Here is an 18,750-nt window from a genome sequence, read left to right on the forward strand (position 1 = left end):
TATAGCTACGAATCTTTTACATGTATGTGGTTCCATATCTATATAGCTACCTATTTATACCATAAAGAGGCAAGTGACGAAGAATTACAAGCGCTGATCGAAACAAGTAACACATCGAAATGACATTTTTTTACACCTAATCAAGTGATTGTCTGAATTAAAATATTGAATTGTCAGAAAGCGTTTGGTTCCACTGGTCATTGAATCTGAACTGAAGTGTTGAGGGCGCCGTATAATACTCGGTATTTTCATTGTTGATCCAAGATTGGAAAACGGGGAATGCTAGCGCAAGTGGTATTTCTGATTGGTCTCAGTTTGCCTAGCTAAGCAACAACTCCTGTGAATCATTTAGAGTTTTAACGTTCTTTCCGTCTCTCTCAGTAATTTCGAAGTCATATTACGCAAGTCTAACAAAGATTAGTGGGCAAAGAACGTGGGAGATGTCAATTTACAACCAACCTTTCAATCAAATGCAAGCCAGAAGCAGTTTCAACCACATGACTAACTTCACCTGGCTTTAAGGCGAAAGCTGCTTCCTCAAACTCTTTCTGCATATCTCCCCGTCCAAAGAAACCAAGATCCCCCATCTTACGGGCAGAGCTGCAATCAGATTCGCTAACGGCAAGGTCACCCAATGATGTTGTTCCAGAACGGATATGAGCTTCATGCTGCAGAATGATGCTCATCGCCTCTTCCTTTGTGCGTGTAATTTCGGCCTATCATTGTATTAGTCATATTTCCTTGCGCACATTGAGACATTGAGGTTGCTCAATCGCTGATTGTTGATTCTAGTTTTGGTCATGGAGAAAACGAACCTCGCGCCAACTGCTCGGCCTTCTGCTGCCCTTGTGCTTCACCAGTAAATGACTGGCTCTGATCTTTCCTGATTGATCTTCCTGGCCATTGGCATTGTCTCCGATCTCCGAGGCGCTGTAATGCTCGGCCATGTATGCCTTCAGCTTCTCGGTGTCAGTGTTTGCTGGAGGCTCCCAGCTTGATATCGTCTGCGCTTCGTTGAAATAGTAGGGAATGTTCTTAGATTTTGAAGTGCGAACTTCCCATCCTGCTGGTAGACCTGCGTCTGTCTATGTGAAGAGTTAGTAAAGCTTGAGCGATATTTACGTTACGAATTCAAAGAGTTCAGCTATTCAGGGTATGGTAAATATTCAGAGCGCAAAGGGAAGACGTTACCATTGTGTAACTGATTTTTTATGATTGAATGTGCTACAAATGACTCGAATTTGTGATGGATATGAATGATGAGTCTTTTGATATAGATTTTTGTGACTTTACTCTTGTTATTTATTTTTGATTGTATTTTTCCAAAGGAAGAGGCGTGAAAGGAGATGATGCATTTAACTGGAAGGTACTGTATCTTGGTCACAGGGTGAACCCAATTAAGTTTAGTGGCAGGCGGGGTTTCCTCTCTTTAGTAACCACCAAGCAACCTCGCGACCAACCAAGCCAATCGTGTCAATTGTGCCAGCTTATTAAGCTAATAAAGACCTTCATCTACAAGGATTACAAAAGAGTTCTAGTCCGGCTAAAAGTATCCACATCGAAATCCACTCAATCCATAATCTATCATTCATCGACATTTCTCAGCAACGCGATACAACGAGAGAATCTCATTATTATACAACACCAGAGAAGGATACTAATATTCTTTCTTCTTCTACGATTAAAACATCGACTTCAACTAGCTCTCGGTGCTGAATAACGATATTTATCCACGAGGATTGTTACGATTTATCTATTGCGACAAAATCAATCCTAGAACACACCTTTCAAAGAAATACCATCATGGCATCTCCATCATCCATTTCTGGCGAAGAGCCCAAGAAGAATGAGGAACAAATCACTTTCAGATTCTGTAGCGAATGGTAAGTTCCTATCGCCCCCTCAAAGGTTTCCTCGCATCTGCTAACCATTATCTAGTTCGAATATGTTGTATCCAAAAGAGGACCCCGATACCCACCGCCTACAATTCGCATGCCGTACTTGTCAATATTCCGAGGAGGCTGTCTCCTCTTGTGTCTTCAGAAATGTTCTAAACAATGCTGTCGGTGAGACTGCAGGTGTCACTCAGGATGTTGGATCTGATCCTACTGTGGGTTTACCTTTATGTCTTTTATGCGGCCATCTGGTCATTTGTGAGGGAAGGATGCAAAACAGGCTGGGTGTGGAGAAGCTTTGAGGGGAGAAGATTTGAAGGACGGGCCTTTGCGGAAGTTCTGGTGGCTGTTGTGGTCTCTTTGAAACCCTCCGCTGACATATCAATTTTCTTTGGTTCTAGCTTCCACGATCCAACAAGACTTGCCCTGCTTGCAGGAACGAAGATGCTGTATTTTTCCAGTCTCAACAGAGATCTGCAGAAACGGGAATGGTAAGCTATCGAATTTGGAAATGTTCTCAGGCTTTGCTAACAAGCAATCACAGAAACTCTTCTACGTCTGCTGCGGGTGCGGTCATATTTTCCAATGATACCCCGGGTTTCGAGTTTTAGAGAAGGCGTTGATTTTTGGGGAAACAGGCATATGGAGTCTATCACATGGATTGGAGATACATAAAATGCATCATCAAATTTCTACGGCATGTCAATATGGGGGGAGAATATAATTTTTCATTGTCCAAAATTCCTTTAAAACGCCGGATATGCTATGCTACATCAATATTTTTTATACAGTGATATCTAAAGATGCATAGGTGCTAGTGATAGGATTTTTGACCACTTCATCTTTCTTAATTCTGTGCCAACCACACCTGTAAAATGTTAACAAAGAAAACATACTGAGGATAGTCGAGACTACTAACCGCTTAATCTTGTTCCAATGGGTTCTCCAGCTTTGTTAATCAAAACACAAGCATTGTCATCGAATTTGACGACACTTCCATCTGGTCTCTGTAGCTTTTTGACCGTCCTGACCACAACTGCGTGTCTAATATCTCCTCTTCTGACCTTGTTCGCTGCGGATGTGGAAACACTTGCACCGGGACCGGACTCTGAGAAATTGCGTTGCTTTTGTACGACGACGATAATGCGATCTCCTAATTTGCATTATTAGAATTGGAATCGACGAGACAAGGTTGTGGGGGGCGTTGCGGAGGGAGGGGAACATGGTAGGAGGGGTGATGTAGAGAGGGGTCCAAACCAATTTTTGCATGTCTCTTCATTTTCAAGACCTTGGCGCATTCTACCACGGCGGCGCCAGAATTGTCGATGCAATTAAGCATCGTCTATGTGGTGATAGTTAGCACAATGGAAAGTGATGCGCGCAACAGCAAATAAATCCATAAAAGTATTTTATACATGCGCCAGGCACAACAGAGGGAAAGTAATTGAATATATATCATTGAGGGTATTTCATGTATACGCAAGGAAACAGATCATACCTTTAGTTGAATCATCTTGTGGACAATACGTGGTGGAGGAAGTCACTTTCGTATTGCTGCAGATTCTCTATATATCTCCCTCTCTCTGCATTGTATGGTTATCTCACTATTGTCATCGTCAAATTATTAGGACACTAGTCTGTTTTCGGTATAGGCGATGTTTACCCACGCCTCAATATTCCAAGTTCTATTTCCAGCCTCTTTTATCAATTGTCCTATCTTGTTGAGAATGGCTAATAGGGGTGAAAAAATACACTTCATCTTCTATTGAAGGTCATCATGTATCTTAAGGAAACAATCATCCATTCCTTTGCTGCTTACTTACTTTCGTCCCTCTTTTTCTTCCCGTTTGAAGTATTTCAGCGTTCTCGTTCTCCAATTCTCAATTCCGCATAACGTAACTTTTAGAGTTCAGCACATAAGTATCTGCTTCTCTTTTATTTCAGTAGGCCAGGAAAAATAGCGAGGGAGGACGTCCATTTGGAAGAAGTGAATGTATTTGGTTCACGAAAATCAGCTCGGACACGTTTTTCGTAGGCGACGAGCCACTTGAATCATTCATTCAATCTGATATTCCTATTTATTGCGAGCCGTACATCCATACACTCACTTGGATATACAATTTATTCGAATTCTTTCCGCATCTTTCCTACAACACTATCCACTTCTCTTCGGCATCACGACTGGCTTTGTTTGTAACCTAACTTCTGTACAATCGCATACTTACTTACATACCACTTGAACCGTCACAATGCCTCCAAAATCAAATGCAACGAAGAAGGAACGACTTACTCTGGCTCAATTATGGTCATACGATGATATATTGACAGATGCGCTTGTTGACCAGGTAAGCCTTTTTGTATGATAGTCTCAATTATAACTTCTCCTAATATCAGCCGGCAGGTTTACTATTGGACTAATATTCGCAAAAATCGCATCGCATACCATTCATCTCGTGGAATTAGAGAGGAAGATGTGACCAAAATTCTCCAAAATTCAGTCATCATTGAGAAGAACACTGCAAAAGCAGAAACAGAACTCTTAGCTCTTCCAGGTCTCAAGAAATTTCACCAAAGTCTCAATTCGGAAAAAGAAAAGGAGGACTTTAGGCGTCATCTCAAAAAGTACATCAACATTTATCTACCAGATTGTCCATTCGAAATTTCGAGCACAAATCGCTATACCGTTGTTACACATGAAGCGGCAGTTGTTGCGCGGAGGGAAATTAGGAAAGGAGAGGTAGTCAAATATCTTTCCGGAATTCAAGTTGTTATGACACCTGAGGAGGAAGAACATATTAATCTCCTGCGCAGAGACTTTAGCATTGTTATGTCAAGTCGCAACAAATCTGCATCATTATTTCTCGGACCAGCCCGATTCGCAAATCACGATTGTGGCGCAAATGCTCGTTTGATGACAAGTGGAACTGCCGGAATGGAAATTATTGCAGTCAGGGATATTGAGATCGGGGAGGAGATTACGGTCACTTACGGCGAGAGTTATTTCGGCGAGGATAATTGCGAATGTCTATGTAAGACTTGTGAGGACAACCGTGAAAATGGATGGGCCCAAGGCGATGATAATAATGAGTCTATTCCCAAATTATCAATTGAAAAGGAACCATCACCCCCAGAGGTACCAGGTTACAGTCTCCGGCGTAGACGACGACTCACTTCTACGGTATCCGAATCGCGTTCCGAATCGATGACACCTGATGTCAATTTACGACCACAAGTACGAAAAATGCCACCAAAGTCAGGTAGATCAGCTTCGTCGGCTCAGAATGGACGACCTCCTGCTCTGGGCTCTCCACCTTTAGCCTCAAATCAGCCTGTCTCTAAAGTAGATCAAGTTGATGAAGGCAACCTACCATCACCAACAGGATCGTCGAAGCGAAGAAGAACATCTAGCGAGGAAGATTGTCAACCAACTACTCCGAAAAGAAGACGACCATCTCAAAAGATTGAGCGTTCTCCATTAGGGGTTTTACATGGAGTGAACGGAAGCGAAATGCCTAGCTCTCCGGAATCAGACATACTACAACAAACCCTTCTGGTCGAATGGAACCATCCGGTAACTCAAGGTATGCCTTCACCAATAATAGATCCCGGAAGGTCTCGGCCATTGAGATCAAGCACACTTAAGCGAAAGAGAGGCTCTGAGGAACCAACAGTTTCGCCATCCGACACGACAAAGCGATTGAAGAGCCAGTTTTCCGTAAAAGTTGAAGAGTTCACACCTACATCATTTTATGGAAACAATAGCCATGTCACCTTACCAAGTTCTGCTTCAGAATCCAGGAGAGCAAGTTTCACATCCTCTCCTTCAGGGGAGGGAACAGGAGAAACAGATGCAACATCGGTCGATGAAGAAGAGACGATCGTGGTGCTAAATGAGAAACCTGTTTCTGTCGATTCTAAACCTAAGCGACAGGGTTATGTGAAAAGGGGAAATCATGGTGGTCGAAGAAGAGGACCGTTGTGGGAGAAGGAAAAGCGAGAAAGGGCAGGCGAAACAAAAGCCATCACGCCATTAGAGATTCAGAATGCGAAGAAGGCACCATCAGATGCTGTTCTCGTCAGTCCAAATACTAGCAAGTCACATCCAGCTTTGCAAGACGATGCAGATTCGTCCGCACTTTCTGATCTTGGATCCGACATGGAAATAGACGACTCAACAATGACGATCTCGAAGAAACTTCCGCAGCCTAAAATTCGACGACGCCGCAAAGGAGTAGTTTTACCATCAACTAATGATAAGGATCATGCGCCAAATGTACGAGTTCCTGGTGACTACGTATTGACTCATGCACTTCTCGCTGAGCCAGCATCAGCATGGATCAACTGCAAGATCTGTGAAGAACCTTTTGTTCAAAAAGATGCATATTTTACGAGATCATCTTGTCCAAGATGCGAACGCCATAGTAAGCTGTATGGATACATGTGGCCAAAAACGGATAAAGAGGGCAAACATGATGAGGAGGAAAGAGTTCTAGATCATCGTACTGTTCATCGTTTTATCAAATCCTCGGAAGAAAAAGACATCAGGAGGAAGAGTGGACGCGGGAGCACTGGGAGTAGAGAAGTAACGAAAGAAGCTAGTGTAACTCCCGCGGCATCCGTTAAGATTAATGGTGTAAAGAAATCATCTAAGACAGGTGGTCTATTGAGAGTGTATGGGAGGAAGAGTGAACGAACTAGGAGAGATAGATTCACTTTGTAATATATTTGAGGGAAGGATAGAAAGAAAAGGTTCATGATATGATAGACGACGATGGGAACTAGGGACGGTTGTGAGATTTGGCATGCACATTCTTTTCTTGTGTTTTATATTGAAGTTAAAGATTTGGGGTATGGGCTACTATAACTACTGCGGATGGTGGTTGTGGCATGGTGTCTGGCGATTGGGATCTGGTTTGTCAACGGAAATTACTTACGGAATGTCAATGGACAATGAGGAATGGTTTGTATTATAGCGTTTTGTGGAGCGATGAAATTAGTGTACTTATAGATGAGAGAAGGATTCATTTCTAGAGTATTGTGTTGCATTGCGTGCTGGATACATGGGAATGAATGCAGTTTCTGATATCCTGTTTATATCATCTTTTGGCTCTTGTTCAAAGTGCTTGATACTGACTCATGATTCGCATCCTATATTTTCTATACTCCACAAACCTCAATCTTGTACCAAATGGCACAAAAGCAAAGTCTGCTTCATCCATCTAATCTTTTTCCGCATCACCCCATGTGCAAGATTGGGCATCGGGTCGGCTTATCTGGGGTACACGTGAGTACTTTGATGGATAGATGTTGTTCTCTATACTATAAGACAGGATAAATGACCTGCAGAATGTCGATGGAGATTTTGGAACTGTTTTTATAGTTGGGGACACCTTCATTTTTAGACAACAGTTGCAGAACGATCACGTAACATATATCCAGGTACCCCAATAACCGGAGAATTTATCGGATTACTATCCGGCTATGTGTCAATGGAGTAGGATCAATATCACGGGTATGGAGCGGGTACCCATCCCTGCTCGTGTATTCTGAATAAGGAAATTGAAGTATCTGACCTCAATTCGTCTTAAGCAAGTTGCTCGATTTGGATCAATTTTTGATCGGTATACGTTTCAATATCCAATGGTGCAGAGGGTGTAGGCCCTATCGGCTTGGGTTCGGCTGGCATTGTGTTGCAAGGACAACTAGCATTGCGATATATGTACTTCTGGATTGAGACAAACATGCATAAGTTATCTTAAAATAACACATAAAATCCATGGACAATCCATCATGTTGTGAGAACCAAGTCTTCAATCAATCAAGATATCTTCTGTCCAGAGACCTATCGTTAGTTATGTGCGCAGTGTAGAAGATATCATCCTTCCTCCCGATGTCTTCCTCGCAGTAGCCAACCCAATGGATTGTCTCGAGCACTTTCCCTCCACAATCTCTTTTGAAAACCGCTATCGAGTGCTTTCAAAGCGCGATCTGGTGGTCTCTGGCTTGCCGACTCTGGGATCGATAGTCGTTGAAACGCGATTAAATCCCATGCAAGTGCGGGATCCACAAACGCGAGTCGAGGAGGTAAATCGCATGCTTGAGGCCATCAAATACCAATCTATGCCCCTTGTGGTGAAATTACCGCAAGCGTGTTCGGGACAGGGTGTGTTTCTCGTCAGAAATGAGGAGGAGAGGAGTACTGCACTATCGGTGTTGGAGATGGGTGTAGATACTATGCTCAAACAGCTAAGTCTGAATAATGAACATTTACATCCTAGCAGTCTTACTGTGCAAGAAATGTTGTCTGAATCCGCGGTGGCAATTGCGTTATTCTTGTCTAGAGAGGGGGAGGTGATGGTCAGATCTATGTGCGATCAATTTGTTGATGCACAGGGAAATTGAGGTGGGAGCCATATTCACTATGCAGGACAGGAACGTCTCATTGAAAAGTATAGAGCTATTACGATTAAAATAGGAGATTATATGCTTACGCTTGCTTGTTGTGGTCTGTTGGGTGCGGATATTATGATGGGTGCGAAAGGAAACCATGTGGTTATTGATTTGAATGTACGGGCTACGGGTTCGCAGGTATTGGAGTTTTGGAAGGGATAATTTAATAGAGAGAGAGGGTTTAGGGATGCGGCGATTTTGTTTCCGCTGTTTTTCAATATAGGGTTGGAGGGGTTTAGAGAAAGGTTTGCTGGGGAGTTGGCGGAGGGGAGGATGGTCGTTGTGGGATGGTGTCATGGGAGAGGGAAGGTGCTGAATGTGGCGACGGTTGTTTTGGCGGGGAAGGATTGGGACATGTTGATGGATTTGGTGGGAGGGTGAAGAAGCTTCAGATCGTGAGGTCTTGATTACAGAAATTGTGTTTGGATGTTGAATAATTGGTTTGGGATAGGGTAGGAGAAAGAGCTTATCGAGATACTTGAGCCATTTAGACTACTATAAGCTGTGAGGCAATTATCAAGGGACATTTCAAGGTAGAGAATTTTGACTCCTTTGCTCCTCTAATCAACACCTTGTTTTAAACCCATTCACCCTCTCGATCACTTTTCTCACTGCCATTCAATAGGCGATGAACGTGCTGCGAATCATACACTCATTATTTGACAAGAACTATACCCAATCCATTCCCATTCATCCACCTCAAGTCCACAACATCTCGTTGCAAAAAAAAACCACATACCAAATCAATCTCACAAAACAGTATCAATAAGCCTAGTCCGACCCGCTCCAAGCTTATGGAAAGAGTGAAAAAACTGTGATTTCTTACAACATATTCTCTTAATGAAGGAGCAGAAACAAATATCGAGGTCGTGGGCAGAGATGAGATTTCTGTTTTGATGTGTGTATGTTTGAAGAACTAGGGGGATCTAGGCGAATCAAATTGAATGGGTGTAGCAGGTTGGGTGGATTGTTATCTTGGAAATGAGTGTTGAGTTCCTCCTTGAATGAATAGACGCCGACAAATCCTTTCCAAAGAATTTCTCATTGAAGGGGCAAGGAACTTTCGCCGAAACCCAGATTAGATATATCTATACCAGAAACGACCTAACTCTTGAAATATTTGTGCGTCGTCGTGGATTCAAAATATAAAAACCCATCACCCAAATTCACATGACCCCAACTTCTATGCACACATGTCCAATCGTTTAACCAACTAAATCCATTCAAGCTTACTCTACACATCTAGCTTACCCAGGTATACATTGCGGCTCAATCAAATCTCAAACAGCGACCGAAACACACTCATCTCAGCACCGAAAGAATATCGGAACGATTTATCCGGCTTACTTCTTCCTACCCTTACACCGGCTTTCTTTTGTGCATCCTTCCGTGACGTCTTCCCGCATGTTTTGGGTGCGACCTTGTAGGTAAGTAGGTATGGATGCTTGTTAGGAATACAACATCGGGTTTATGTTTATGTTGTGTATTCCCGTTTTTTTTCACTCTTTGCCAGTCCAGAAGAAATGGAAACAGAACCAACAGATAACCTAACAGTCGCGAAAAAGAAATGAATCAAACTCATGCCTGCCAACTTGTCAAAAGCGAAACAAAAGTGTGCGGGAAATATCTAGGTAGAGTGACATCTACCTAGAAGGAAGCCTTGGTATATTGGTATCTGTTGTGAGACTCTGGTTGAGCGTATGTATATATGTATGCGAATGCGAGATTACAAATGAATACGAACTGCATACTTCTTCTGGCTACAATTTCCACATCTACATAACACGACGTAGGAAAATACAAAACACACGATACAATACGACACGCGAGAGTAAGAATGTAGTGTGAACCGTCCACTCGCAAGAGTCCAAGGATCAAGTAGAATCAGTCAATTTCAAGATAATATTATTCTTTCTCTCCTCTTGAGCAAACAATTCCTTCAACCGTCTACTAAGCTTCTATCAGAAACTTGTCTTGGCAGTGGCAGTGTGGCTTGCTGATCATCACCTCATAATATGCAGTTTGATATTCTTGGCTAGTTTTGGCTGGTACACATGGGCAAAAATGAAGCAAAGCAGCACGAGTCAAATGTTTGTATTAAGCTTGGAAAGTGTCGTGTGCTTCTCTCTTTAGGTTGTGAATTTGTGAATAGAGTTGGAGAAGGTGTGAAGAGCTTTGTGGAGAAAGTATATCGAGTTAAGTTTGAATAATTCTACTTTGCGAAACTAGAGTAGAGATAATGTTTAGGGGAAGCTTGAGTGGTCCACAATGCACGATTGTGATGTAGGAGGTTATTATTAGTTGGTGGGTCGAGATAAATTCATGAAAGAATGGGGAAGAAAAGAGCCGGGGATTTAACGATCGATGAAGGGGTAAATGGATAAATGGGTGATTGAGTAAAATATATGGAAAAGGGATGTTCTTCAAGAATATGATGTATGAATGCCATGTCCAAAAAAGAATCGTCTAGGATTTATATATACTTATGTTTGAATCTGAGTGCGAGGTTATATTTTTCTATTTAGCTATCTATTTGTGCTATGATCTAAAGTATGGACAATATTATAAGCTATCTCGAATCCCATAGAGTCGTCGTAAGCTATTAACATTCGTCTAATCTTAATTGATCCTTATTTTCTTTTTCCTCAGAAAACCCCATAACTGTCTCTTCCTCACAAAAGACGGAGTATCTACCTACACCGCACCCCATTACCTAAACACCACCTCCTCTTGGTAACTTTCTGAACATGTGAATGAATTGGCTTTGTCTTGGCCCCAGCTATTTGGAGCAAAATTGATCCAGACTCCAAGCAAAAATAACCTGTGATTAGATACTTGGCATGTGAAGAATTACTCTATTTGGTAAATACGGGTTTGTGGTAGCGGCGGGTTGATGAATACGCGGAAATGTGTACCGTGGTTCTGCAGGTATTCGAGTGATCAGGTCAGGTTCTGAGCAGAGAGCAGGTAGTTTGCTAGATCGTCGGGAGATCTCATTTTGCGTCGGCGAGTAAGAATGGGAAGGGGAAGAAGTATGGGACTAGATAATATACTCATTTAGGAGAGAGGAGAAGAGAAGAGAAGAAGGGGATATGCTCTAGATTTCATGACTAGCGATGCATGGTCTTGATGCTTATTGTTTGCTGTATATTAAGAGGTAGTCGTGAGGACCTAGTCGAGCTAGTTAGCCGCTACTTGGTATCAAATTCATACATACCTAGGTAGCCCTATTTACAACTTTTTTCACCTGTCAATCAGCTCTTGAATAAATAAAGCTCCATATCACTTTGTTTCCCTCGGTTGCTTGATTCTCTTTCTTCCTTTCTGAACCTCGACTTTTCGAGACTTTTCGTTCTACTTCTCAAGTCAAATTTTGGAGAGTAGTAGAAGAAAAGAGACAATAGCCCTTGCTTTCATTCTTACTTCTCCATACTAACAGATCCGCATCACCCCTGAATATCAACTTCCAGGATATTTAAATCCACACAACGAACGAACACATTCAATTTCCTACTTATGCGGCCGATTTCGATTTCTCTCATTGATTTGTACAGTTACAATAACTTGACCTAAAACTCGACAATTATAATACCCATATATCAATCCATTTAATCTGTTTTCTTCAAAGGTTTTCAACCCGCATTGTTGTCAAGGGATTTCTTTCCTCTTTATCTCCTACACCAAAAGCATACGTCATCCCTGCGGTAAACATAACGAGCAAATTATTTCAATACAAAGGAAAAGATTTGGATACGGGGCTTTCTATAGATATCTTGTATCAATACTTTGTTTATATATCTGTCCGAAATACTCTCTTTAAAGGGGGAAAATTAAAAAAAAAAACCTTCAATTGAGGGTTTCCATCGTGTTTTGACGTCTGGCGTTTGAGTCGGATTGGGCGGACGACATTTATACAATCCAAATATGGCGACTACACCCCTTCCAGATGGCGAACCGCAATGGAATAGTAAACCGCAATTCAGATTGCCGGGATGGGCGGAACCAATTGTTAGTTTTCCTTCTGGACTTTTGGTCAAGAAGACATGAAGGAAGTTCATTAACTAACGATTCTTTCACAGATGGTTGCTAGTATCTTGTTTGGATCTATGGTACTGACGAGAAGACATGGGTATAAGATATTCGATCGAAGGCGAAACACCTACGGATTATTGAGCGAGGAACCCGATTCCGCACGCTCATCCGATGATCTGTTAGCTCGGGACTACATGATTGGCAGCGGACGAGATTCCGACGTCGATTCGATGTCGACGTCGAAGTATCCCCCCAAGAAGAGAAGGTGCTGTGGCACGAATCTCCTAACGCCGAATACCTCGAGATATCGAGATTACTACCACAGTCGAATATTACAGAAATTTCCATTTCTGATCGAGATGTTCTATTGGATTGTTACATATGCGTTCTATCGATGTACGAAAATCCTCTCGCAAGCTATGTTTTCCAAAATGGGCATCTGGGATGTGGCTCAGGATCATGGGTTGGCGATTTTGGAGTTCGAGGAGTTCTCATGGATGAGCTTTTTGTGGCCGGTGAGGGAACAGAGTGTACAGAAGTGGTTTTTGAATGGTCATGGGACGCTTTTGACCGTTCTAAATCGTTCTTATGCCTTGATTCATATTCCTGGTACTGTTGGGTGAGTTTTCAAAGTCATGATTAGACAAAGATGTCTAGTAGATTTGGAGAATTTCTCTTTGTCTAATACTTTCTTCTAATAGATTCATCGCGTTCTGGTACTATGTGGCACCATCCCATACAACTTTCGCAACAGTCCGTCGAACCATGACTCTGACCAATCTTTTCGCCTTCTGCATCTTTATCCTCTACCCCTGTATGCCACCACGTCTTCTTCCCCCCGAGTATGGATTCCTCGACAGCGTCGGTCGCAATAACGCACAATCTGTCTGGATGCAAGGAAATTACGTCAACTCGCTCGCTGCCATGCCATCCATGCATTTTGGATATTCATTCTGCATCGGCGTGACCTTAATCTATCATTCTGGACTCTTCCGTCGAAATCTCGAAACAGGCGAAAAACGCAAGAATAAATTCTGGGCGCTGTTTTATGTTTTCCTGGGAATCGCTTATCCACTTTATATCCTGATCACAATTGTGGCGACGGCAAATCATTATTATCTCGATGCATTTGTGGCGTTCTTCGTGGCAATCGCGGCATATCTGTGTAATAGGATATTCCTCATCTTGTTACCTGTGGAAGATTTATTGTTCTGGTGCTTGAGATTGGAAAAGCCTATTCCAACGACGGGAGATAGATTTAGGAGGAGAGTCAGTCGTTCTTAAGTCCAATGGATTTGGAAGAAAAGAGAGACATTCTTTTACCTTCTGTAATGGAGTCATCAGCGACGATGGAGAAAATAAAGAAAGAGATGGATGGGCGTTTTTCTAGCATTTTTCGGATGGGCTGGGATGGGAAGAAAGGAACTCTTCTGAGCGAGCATATTCATGTATATGTTACTGTCACATATATTTTGTCTGGTTTTTTATACTCACCATATTGAGTATTTTGGATGGATACCAGCATGGCTTGAGGCCTCTAAATAAACGGCGTATTGGAAATGGAAAGTTGGAGACTGATTTGTAGCTTGAATGAAGAGTTATTGACTACCTTTTGTCTGTATAGTTGTATGATGTGATTGTGATATTTAGACAAGTACTTCAAGAGTTTCATGTCGTTCATATTCATAAGCCATCAAGGATTTTCTCTGGGATAAATATCTCTTTGGATACTCGGGTAGGCAGGGGTACAGATGAATGATATTGAAGGAATTTCGTACTTGGAGTTGAGATCATAGTAATCTTACAATGTAGAGAGTAATTACTGTTAGTTGACCAATCCAAAGCTTCAATAGAGTTTGATGCCTTAATCGCAAGGCTAGAATGGATAGCTCTCAGCTAAGGTACACAATCAGGGGTTGGAGCTCTACACGTCTCCTTGGATAACAATCAAAGCGCGTTCAACTTTCACTACCTGGGTATCCTTATCATATCTTATCATCCTATACATTCATTAATTTAATGAATTGAAATAATCGATTTCTTTTCATCAATCTTTTCAGCCATTTTTCTTTCAATTGAGTTCTGTACTGTGTTGTGTCGTATTGCATTGTAACTTCTGGATTGAGTCAATAAAGTTACACAGCTTCAGGAATTCGATACCACCTTCGTGATCTTCCCACCTCTCCACCTCTCCATCTATCCACCTCCACCTCACAACTTCTCAATTCTGCCTCTCAACATTCAAATATGTCTTCCGCAGATGATTATCCCCTCGCACCAGATAGCAATGTACTGGGTTCCAATCCCACCGACATCGAAATGGGCGACACCAATCCCAGCGCCGTCATAATCGAAATCGACGCGTCTGCCGGCACCGAAACCAACACCCACATCTCCAACGAAGGCGACAATGAAGGCGATAACGATGCCTCGGGTCCCGATCTCCAAGAAACAGCCATGGAGAATATTCCCGCGCGCGTCACCTATATCGATTATCTCAAGAGTCCCATGATTGCATTATTAGTCGGCCAAGGCGACGAACAAGCACTCTTGCACGCACATGAAGCACTCCTCTGCAAATCCCCCTGGTTCGCCGAAGCCTGCGGGAAATTCAGCGACGACGTCAGCGAACGACGCATCGATCTCGTCGACGAGGATCTCGACGCCGTCGGCTGTTTTCTCGAATACCTGTACACGAATGATTATTTCCCGCGCAAGATCCCCGGGTCGCGCGATCTGGAATCGGATCCTGCGATGCCGGATGTCGATGAGACGGGGGATCAACTACTCAAACACGCGCGTGTGTATACGCTGGCGGAAATGCTGCAGCTTCCGAGTCTGAAGAGTTTGGCGAGTAGCAAGATTCATTGCGTGAATAGCACCGCGAAGGGAGAGATTGCATATGCGAGATATGTGTATGCGCATACTCAGAAGGATGATCAGACGATTAGGGCGCCGGTGGCCAATTTCTGGGCGACGAGAAGCCATACTTTGAGGAGCGAGGCGGAGACGGAGTTTAGAGAGATGTGTTTGGAGTTTCCGCAGTTTGGTTACGATGTTTTGAGTAAGTTTTTTTTGCTCGTTTCTTTTGGAGCTTCTCGCTTTTTGTTACCTTTCTTCTGCTTTCTTTTTCCCACGCTCTGGGTGTGGATAGAGAGGTGGCTGAAGGATTCAGAAATCTTGTACCACTGTGTTTTTCAAGATAAATAAATACTAACAAACAATAGCACGTGTGCTGGACGAAAAACTCAAGAGAGAAAAGAACGACAAGATGCATCCATCGCACGGTACACCCGGCAGTTCTCGAAAAAGACCCCGTCAAAGTGGGATTTGATTGGTGAACGAAGCATTGGGCTGAATGGAGTTATGTTGGACACGTAACATCTTACTTGAAGGATTTGTATCACTTTGTATTGTATTGTACTGCATTGCATTGCATCGTCTCTTCATTTGTATTTGACTGCGTTATAGCTATATGATATGATATGATATGGCATTCGTATTTGAATGAATGAATGAATGGGTATGAGGATTCATCTAGGGGAATGAACGCAAGATGGAATGTGAGAGAATAGTCGGTAATGGATGGACGGATGGACAGATGGATGCATCGTACGCAAATGGACATGAGCGAGTATATGCTATGGAGATGAGATACTACCTTCCTACCTACCTACCACAACATCCAAAACAGAAAACAGATGATCCGATAAGCGAGAAAGGAGTATAGTCAAAAAAAAAAAAAGGAGTAAAGGAAATCAATCAATCAATCAGTCAGACGTATACTAGTAATAAGTTCTTAGGCTTACTTATATAATACCAATACCGTTCAAATTTGAGTAAAAGCACAAAAGAATCCGAAGAATTGATATATCATATTGATGTCTTGATGTTTTCAAATGTATACCTAGATAGAAACCCATCAACTTAAAAGTCTCAAACACCTCACTTCCAAAAAGAACCCCATCACAAAGCTACTCAACTCAACATTCAACTCAATCCTCATTTAACTGTTTAACTACAACCCTATAATTCAAACACCCACAATCTAAAAAATAACAATCAACAACAACGAATCCCAACAATCACAATTCCAGTTCTGGAAGTCCACGTCTGCGTCTCGCCTCTAACCACTGTATAATTAATATGTGCGAGGAATGCCGACGAAGGGGCGAATCTGCTTGTCCTCCTCTGTTCTCTAGAGCCGAAAAAGGAGGTTCGAGAGGATCATTCTCATTCTCACTCTCATGGTCAGATTGCTCTCTATTTTCAATAATTCCATCCGCGGGAACGTTGTTTTCATTGATAACCTCTTCCCTATCCTCACCAATCCTATCCGTAATATCTTTACTCGTATTAATAGCCTCCTCTCTATCTTCATTAATGACGTCCGCTCTATGCTCGGCAATCATATCCTCGATAACCCTATCTTCAATAAATCCATCCTCAATAATTCTATCCTCGATACCATCACTATCATCGCCAACTCCTCTATTATCAACAATTTCATCCTCAATAATTTCATCCTCAATATCGTCGCTCTCTTGAGAAACCTCTTCTCTATTCTCAGTAATCCAATCCTCGATAATACGATCTTCGGTAAGATCCCCAAAATGACCCCCAATCTCATTACTATTGTCCTGATTCTGCTCCGTCGTTACTTCACCAATGGAGGCGCACTGAACCATTGATCGGTCCCTGGTATCAGCGCTGTATATTAAAGAATCGGTACTTCCGTTAGCCGAAGCTCTGCTAATGAGTAATCGGGGGTCGCCGTCCAGCAGTCTACTTTTGTTTAAACAATCAATGCCCAAGATTGAGCCACCATGATCAAAATCAGTGACCACCCATGTGGAAGGAAGTGGGTTGTAAACATCTCGTGTGGGAATAAGAATCTCGACAATGGACATTCGGCTATCCACCCAGTAGATCAACCTCCTCGACACTATGGATTGAGAAGTGCCAGCCCAAGCAAATTTACTGGATTGGGTGCAAATTTAATCCCTTCGGCTGAACCTGATATGCGCTGTATATTGTATTGTCGGTCCTCTACTCTGTCGACACTAACTATGAAAATAAATGTTTCACCCCTTTCTGTGGAGTTATCATTGCGCTTCAGAAATGCGAGACAGAACGGGCCACTAGGACTGAGAACTGGTACAGAGGCGCTGCCGGTTATTCCATTAGTTTTCATTCTTATAGGATTAAGTACCTTCAACTTTGCCGGTGTCGGTAACTGATCAAAAGGAATAAAGTAGACATCAGATATGCCACCATGTTGAGCCTGAGACTGTCCTTCAGTTTGGGCGACAAGAGCTAGTCCCTTTGTACATATATCGAAATTTCTTGGTCCCATTGACACCCGGGTTGGAAAGGGAACATATCTAACTTCAATTGTCTCAAGAATATCACTACTAGTGCCCTCAACACGGATGTGCGGAAATTTCCTTCGAAGCTTGAACACAAGGCACCGCAGTATTTGACCACCTGGCCTTGAAGAATATCCTAGATCATCGACTTCACTAGCACTCGGGCGTGCTGAGGTTGTTCCAGTGCCAATACCAGAAACTGCAATTGCCACATAAAGTTCCCGGGTCTTAGGCATGTTGCCATATGCGACATGTACTGCCTTCAAGATAGTCATCAATGTACCAACATGGCCTGCGTTGGCCAGATGCCTTGCGCCAAGTTAGTCTTATCATTGGTGTATTGGACACAGTTATGTTACATACAGTGCAAATTGTGGACCTGTGAGAGTGAAAAAATAAGTTATCTGGTTCATCTGCGCTTGACAAAAAAGGGTAATTTCGTCGGCCCAGATAAATTGGTCAATGTTGAGCCTGGAGGTGCGGACTCTGCTGACTTTGGCAGCTTAGTTGTTATACCAGTCCCGAGTTCTAACAAATAATATGATGTTTCAGGGATATCTGGAGAGTCTATTGTCTCATGATAAAGTGCCCAACGCCCGTCTGGACTAACAATTGCTGCCGAGCGTTGAGGTACTGTTGGGGGGTTTCTGCTTGCTATCAGCAATCACAATCGTAAGCACTGCTTAGAAGAGACAAACACTGGATCGGAAGAACTGAGATAGTTCGACATGATTTCCTGACTGCGCCTTTTGTAATGAAATGAGATGACGATGAAGAGAAGGAAATCTGAAGTGCGAGGGCTTTTAACTGAAGAGATGGCAACAACTAGAAGGGAGGTACGATTCCTTCGCTTCTTCTTAGCGCTAATCTCAACATGATGCGATTAGGAAAAAGCGACGGAAAGAGGGGTTGAAGAACTCCGCTGTATGCGTTTGAGTATCCATGATAGGCAAAAATGAATCATGCTCCCTCAGTACCTCAATTGAGAGATGTTGACACCCCAG

General features: G+C 42.6%; 8 protein-coding genes across 8 annotated transcripts; 5 read left to right on the forward strand and 3 right to left on the reverse strand.

The window, feature by feature from the left end:
* Window positions 1-397: 397 nt before the first annotated feature.
* Window positions 398-1,194, reverse strand: EAE97_008201 (uncharacterized protein; the record flags this gene model as incomplete). The annotated part of the gene is made up of 4 exons (XM_038878715.1): window positions 398-407; window positions 460-716; window positions 816-1,085; window positions 1,192-1,194. 4 exons carry the CDS (start codon window positions 1,192-1,194, stop codon window positions 398-400), a joined length of 540 nt encoding a protein of 179 aa, XP_038730395.1.
* Window positions 1,195-1,803: 609 nt separating this feature from the next.
* EAE97_008202 (uncharacterized protein) lies at window positions 1,804-2,484 on the forward strand (the record flags this gene model as incomplete). The annotated part of the gene is made up of 4 exons (XM_038878716.1): window positions 1,804-1,883; window positions 1,939-2,110; window positions 2,297-2,386; window positions 2,440-2,484. 4 exons carry the CDS (start codon window positions 1,804-1,806, stop codon window positions 2,482-2,484), a joined length of 387 nt encoding a protein of 128 aa, XP_038730396.1.
* Window positions 2,485-2,692: 208 nt separating this feature from the next.
* EAE97_008203 (uncharacterized protein) lies at window positions 2,693-3,408 on the reverse strand (the record flags this gene model as incomplete). Its single annotated transcript, XM_038878717.1, has 4 exons — window positions 2,693-2,763; window positions 2,815-3,048; window positions 3,153-3,237; window positions 3,394-3,408. 4 exons carry the CDS (start codon window positions 3,406-3,408, stop codon window positions 2,693-2,695), a joined length of 405 nt encoding a protein of 134 aa, XP_038730397.1.
* A 221-nt stretch (window positions 3,409-3,629) lies between these two features.
* Window positions 3,630-6,985, forward strand: EAE97_008204 (uncharacterized protein). Its single transcript, XM_038878718.1, has 2 exons — window positions 3,630-4,240; window positions 4,297-6,985. The coding sequence occupies exons 1-2, from the start codon at window positions 4,145-4,147 to the stop codon at window positions 6,613-6,615; spliced, it is 2,415 nt and encodes an 804-aa protein (XP_038730398.1). The 5' UTR covers window positions 3,630-4,144; the 3' UTR covers window positions 6,616-6,985.
* Window positions 6,986-7,685: 700 nt separating this feature from the next.
* On the forward strand, window positions 7,686-8,297 carry EAE97_008205 (uncharacterized protein; the record flags this gene model as incomplete). Its single annotated transcript, XM_038878719.1, has 2 exons — window positions 7,686-7,690; window positions 7,748-8,297. 2 exons carry the CDS (start codon window positions 7,686-7,688, stop codon window positions 8,295-8,297), a joined length of 555 nt encoding a protein of 184 aa, XP_038730399.1.
* Window positions 8,298-11,619: 3,322 nt separating this feature from the next.
* EAE97_008206 (uncharacterized protein) lies at window positions 11,620-13,985 on the forward strand. The gene is made up of 3 exons (XM_038878720.1): window positions 11,620-12,353; window positions 12,425-12,996; window positions 13,079-13,985. Exons 1-3 carry the CDS (start codon window positions 12,270-12,272, stop codon window positions 13,659-13,661), a joined length of 1,239 nt encoding a protein of 412 aa, XP_038730400.1. The 5' UTR covers window positions 11,620-12,269; the 3' UTR covers window positions 13,662-13,985.
* Window positions 13,986-14,339: 354 nt separating this feature from the next.
* On the forward strand, window positions 14,340-16,222 carry EAE97_008207 (uncharacterized protein). Its single transcript, XM_038878721.1, has 2 exons — window positions 14,340-15,441; window positions 15,605-16,222. Exons 1-2 carry the CDS (start codon window positions 14,625-14,627, stop codon window positions 15,709-15,711), a joined length of 924 nt encoding a protein of 307 aa, XP_038730401.1. The 5' UTR covers window positions 14,340-14,624; the 3' UTR covers window positions 15,712-16,222.
* A 240-nt stretch (window positions 16,223-16,462) lies between these two features.
* On the reverse strand, window positions 16,463-18,476 carry EAE97_008208 (uncharacterized protein; the record flags this gene model as incomplete). Its single annotated transcript, XM_038878722.1, has 5 exons — window positions 16,463-17,322; window positions 17,394-18,055; window positions 18,110-18,232; window positions 18,280-18,393; window positions 18,445-18,476. 5 exons carry the CDS (start codon window positions 18,474-18,476, stop codon window positions 16,463-16,465), a joined length of 1,791 nt encoding a protein of 596 aa, XP_038730402.1.
* Window positions 18,477-18,750: the final 274 nt, after the last annotated feature.

This window comes from Botrytis byssoidea, assembly GCF_014898295.1.
Source record: "Botrytis byssoidea strain MUCL 94 chromosome Unknown BBYS_017, whole genome shotgun sequence".
Taxonomy (NCBI): Eukaryota; Fungi; Ascomycota; class Leotiomycetes; order Helotiales; family Sclerotiniaceae; genus Botrytis; species Botrytis byssoidea.

What these genes read in the sequence shown, in the direction of transcription:
- EAE97_008204 (XM_038878718.1), top strand. Translation starts at nt 4,145, where the DNA reads ATGCCTCCAAAATCAAATGCAACGAAGAAGGAACGACTTACTCTGGCT. An exon ending in CAGATGCGCTTGTTGACCAG is followed by an intron (nt 4,241 to 4,296) that starts GTAAGCCTTTTT and finishes ATCAGCCGGCAG; the next exon opens with GTTTACTATTGGACTAATAT.
- EAE97_008206 (XM_038878720.1), top strand. Translation starts at nt 12,270, where the DNA reads ATGGCGACTACACCCCTTCCAGATGGCGAACCGCAATGGAATAGTAAA. An exon ending in CGGGATGGGCGGAACCAATT is followed by an intron (nt 12,354 to 12,424) that starts GTTAGTTTTCCT and finishes ATTCTTTCACAG; the next exon opens with ATGGTTGCTAGTATCTTGTT. An exon ending in CATATTCCTGGTACTGTTGG is followed by an intron (nt 12,997 to 13,078) that starts GTGAGTTTTCAA and finishes TTCTTCTAATAG; the next exon opens with ATTCATCGCGTTCTGGTACT.
- EAE97_008207 (XM_038878721.1), top strand. Translation starts at nt 14,625, where the DNA reads ATGTCTTCCGCAGATGATTATCCCCTCGCACCAGATAGCAATGTACTG. An exon ending in GTTTGGTTACGATGTTTTGA is followed by an intron (nt 15,442 to 15,604) that starts GTAAGTTTTTTT and finishes AACAAACAATAG; the next exon opens with CACGTGTGCTGGACGAAAAA.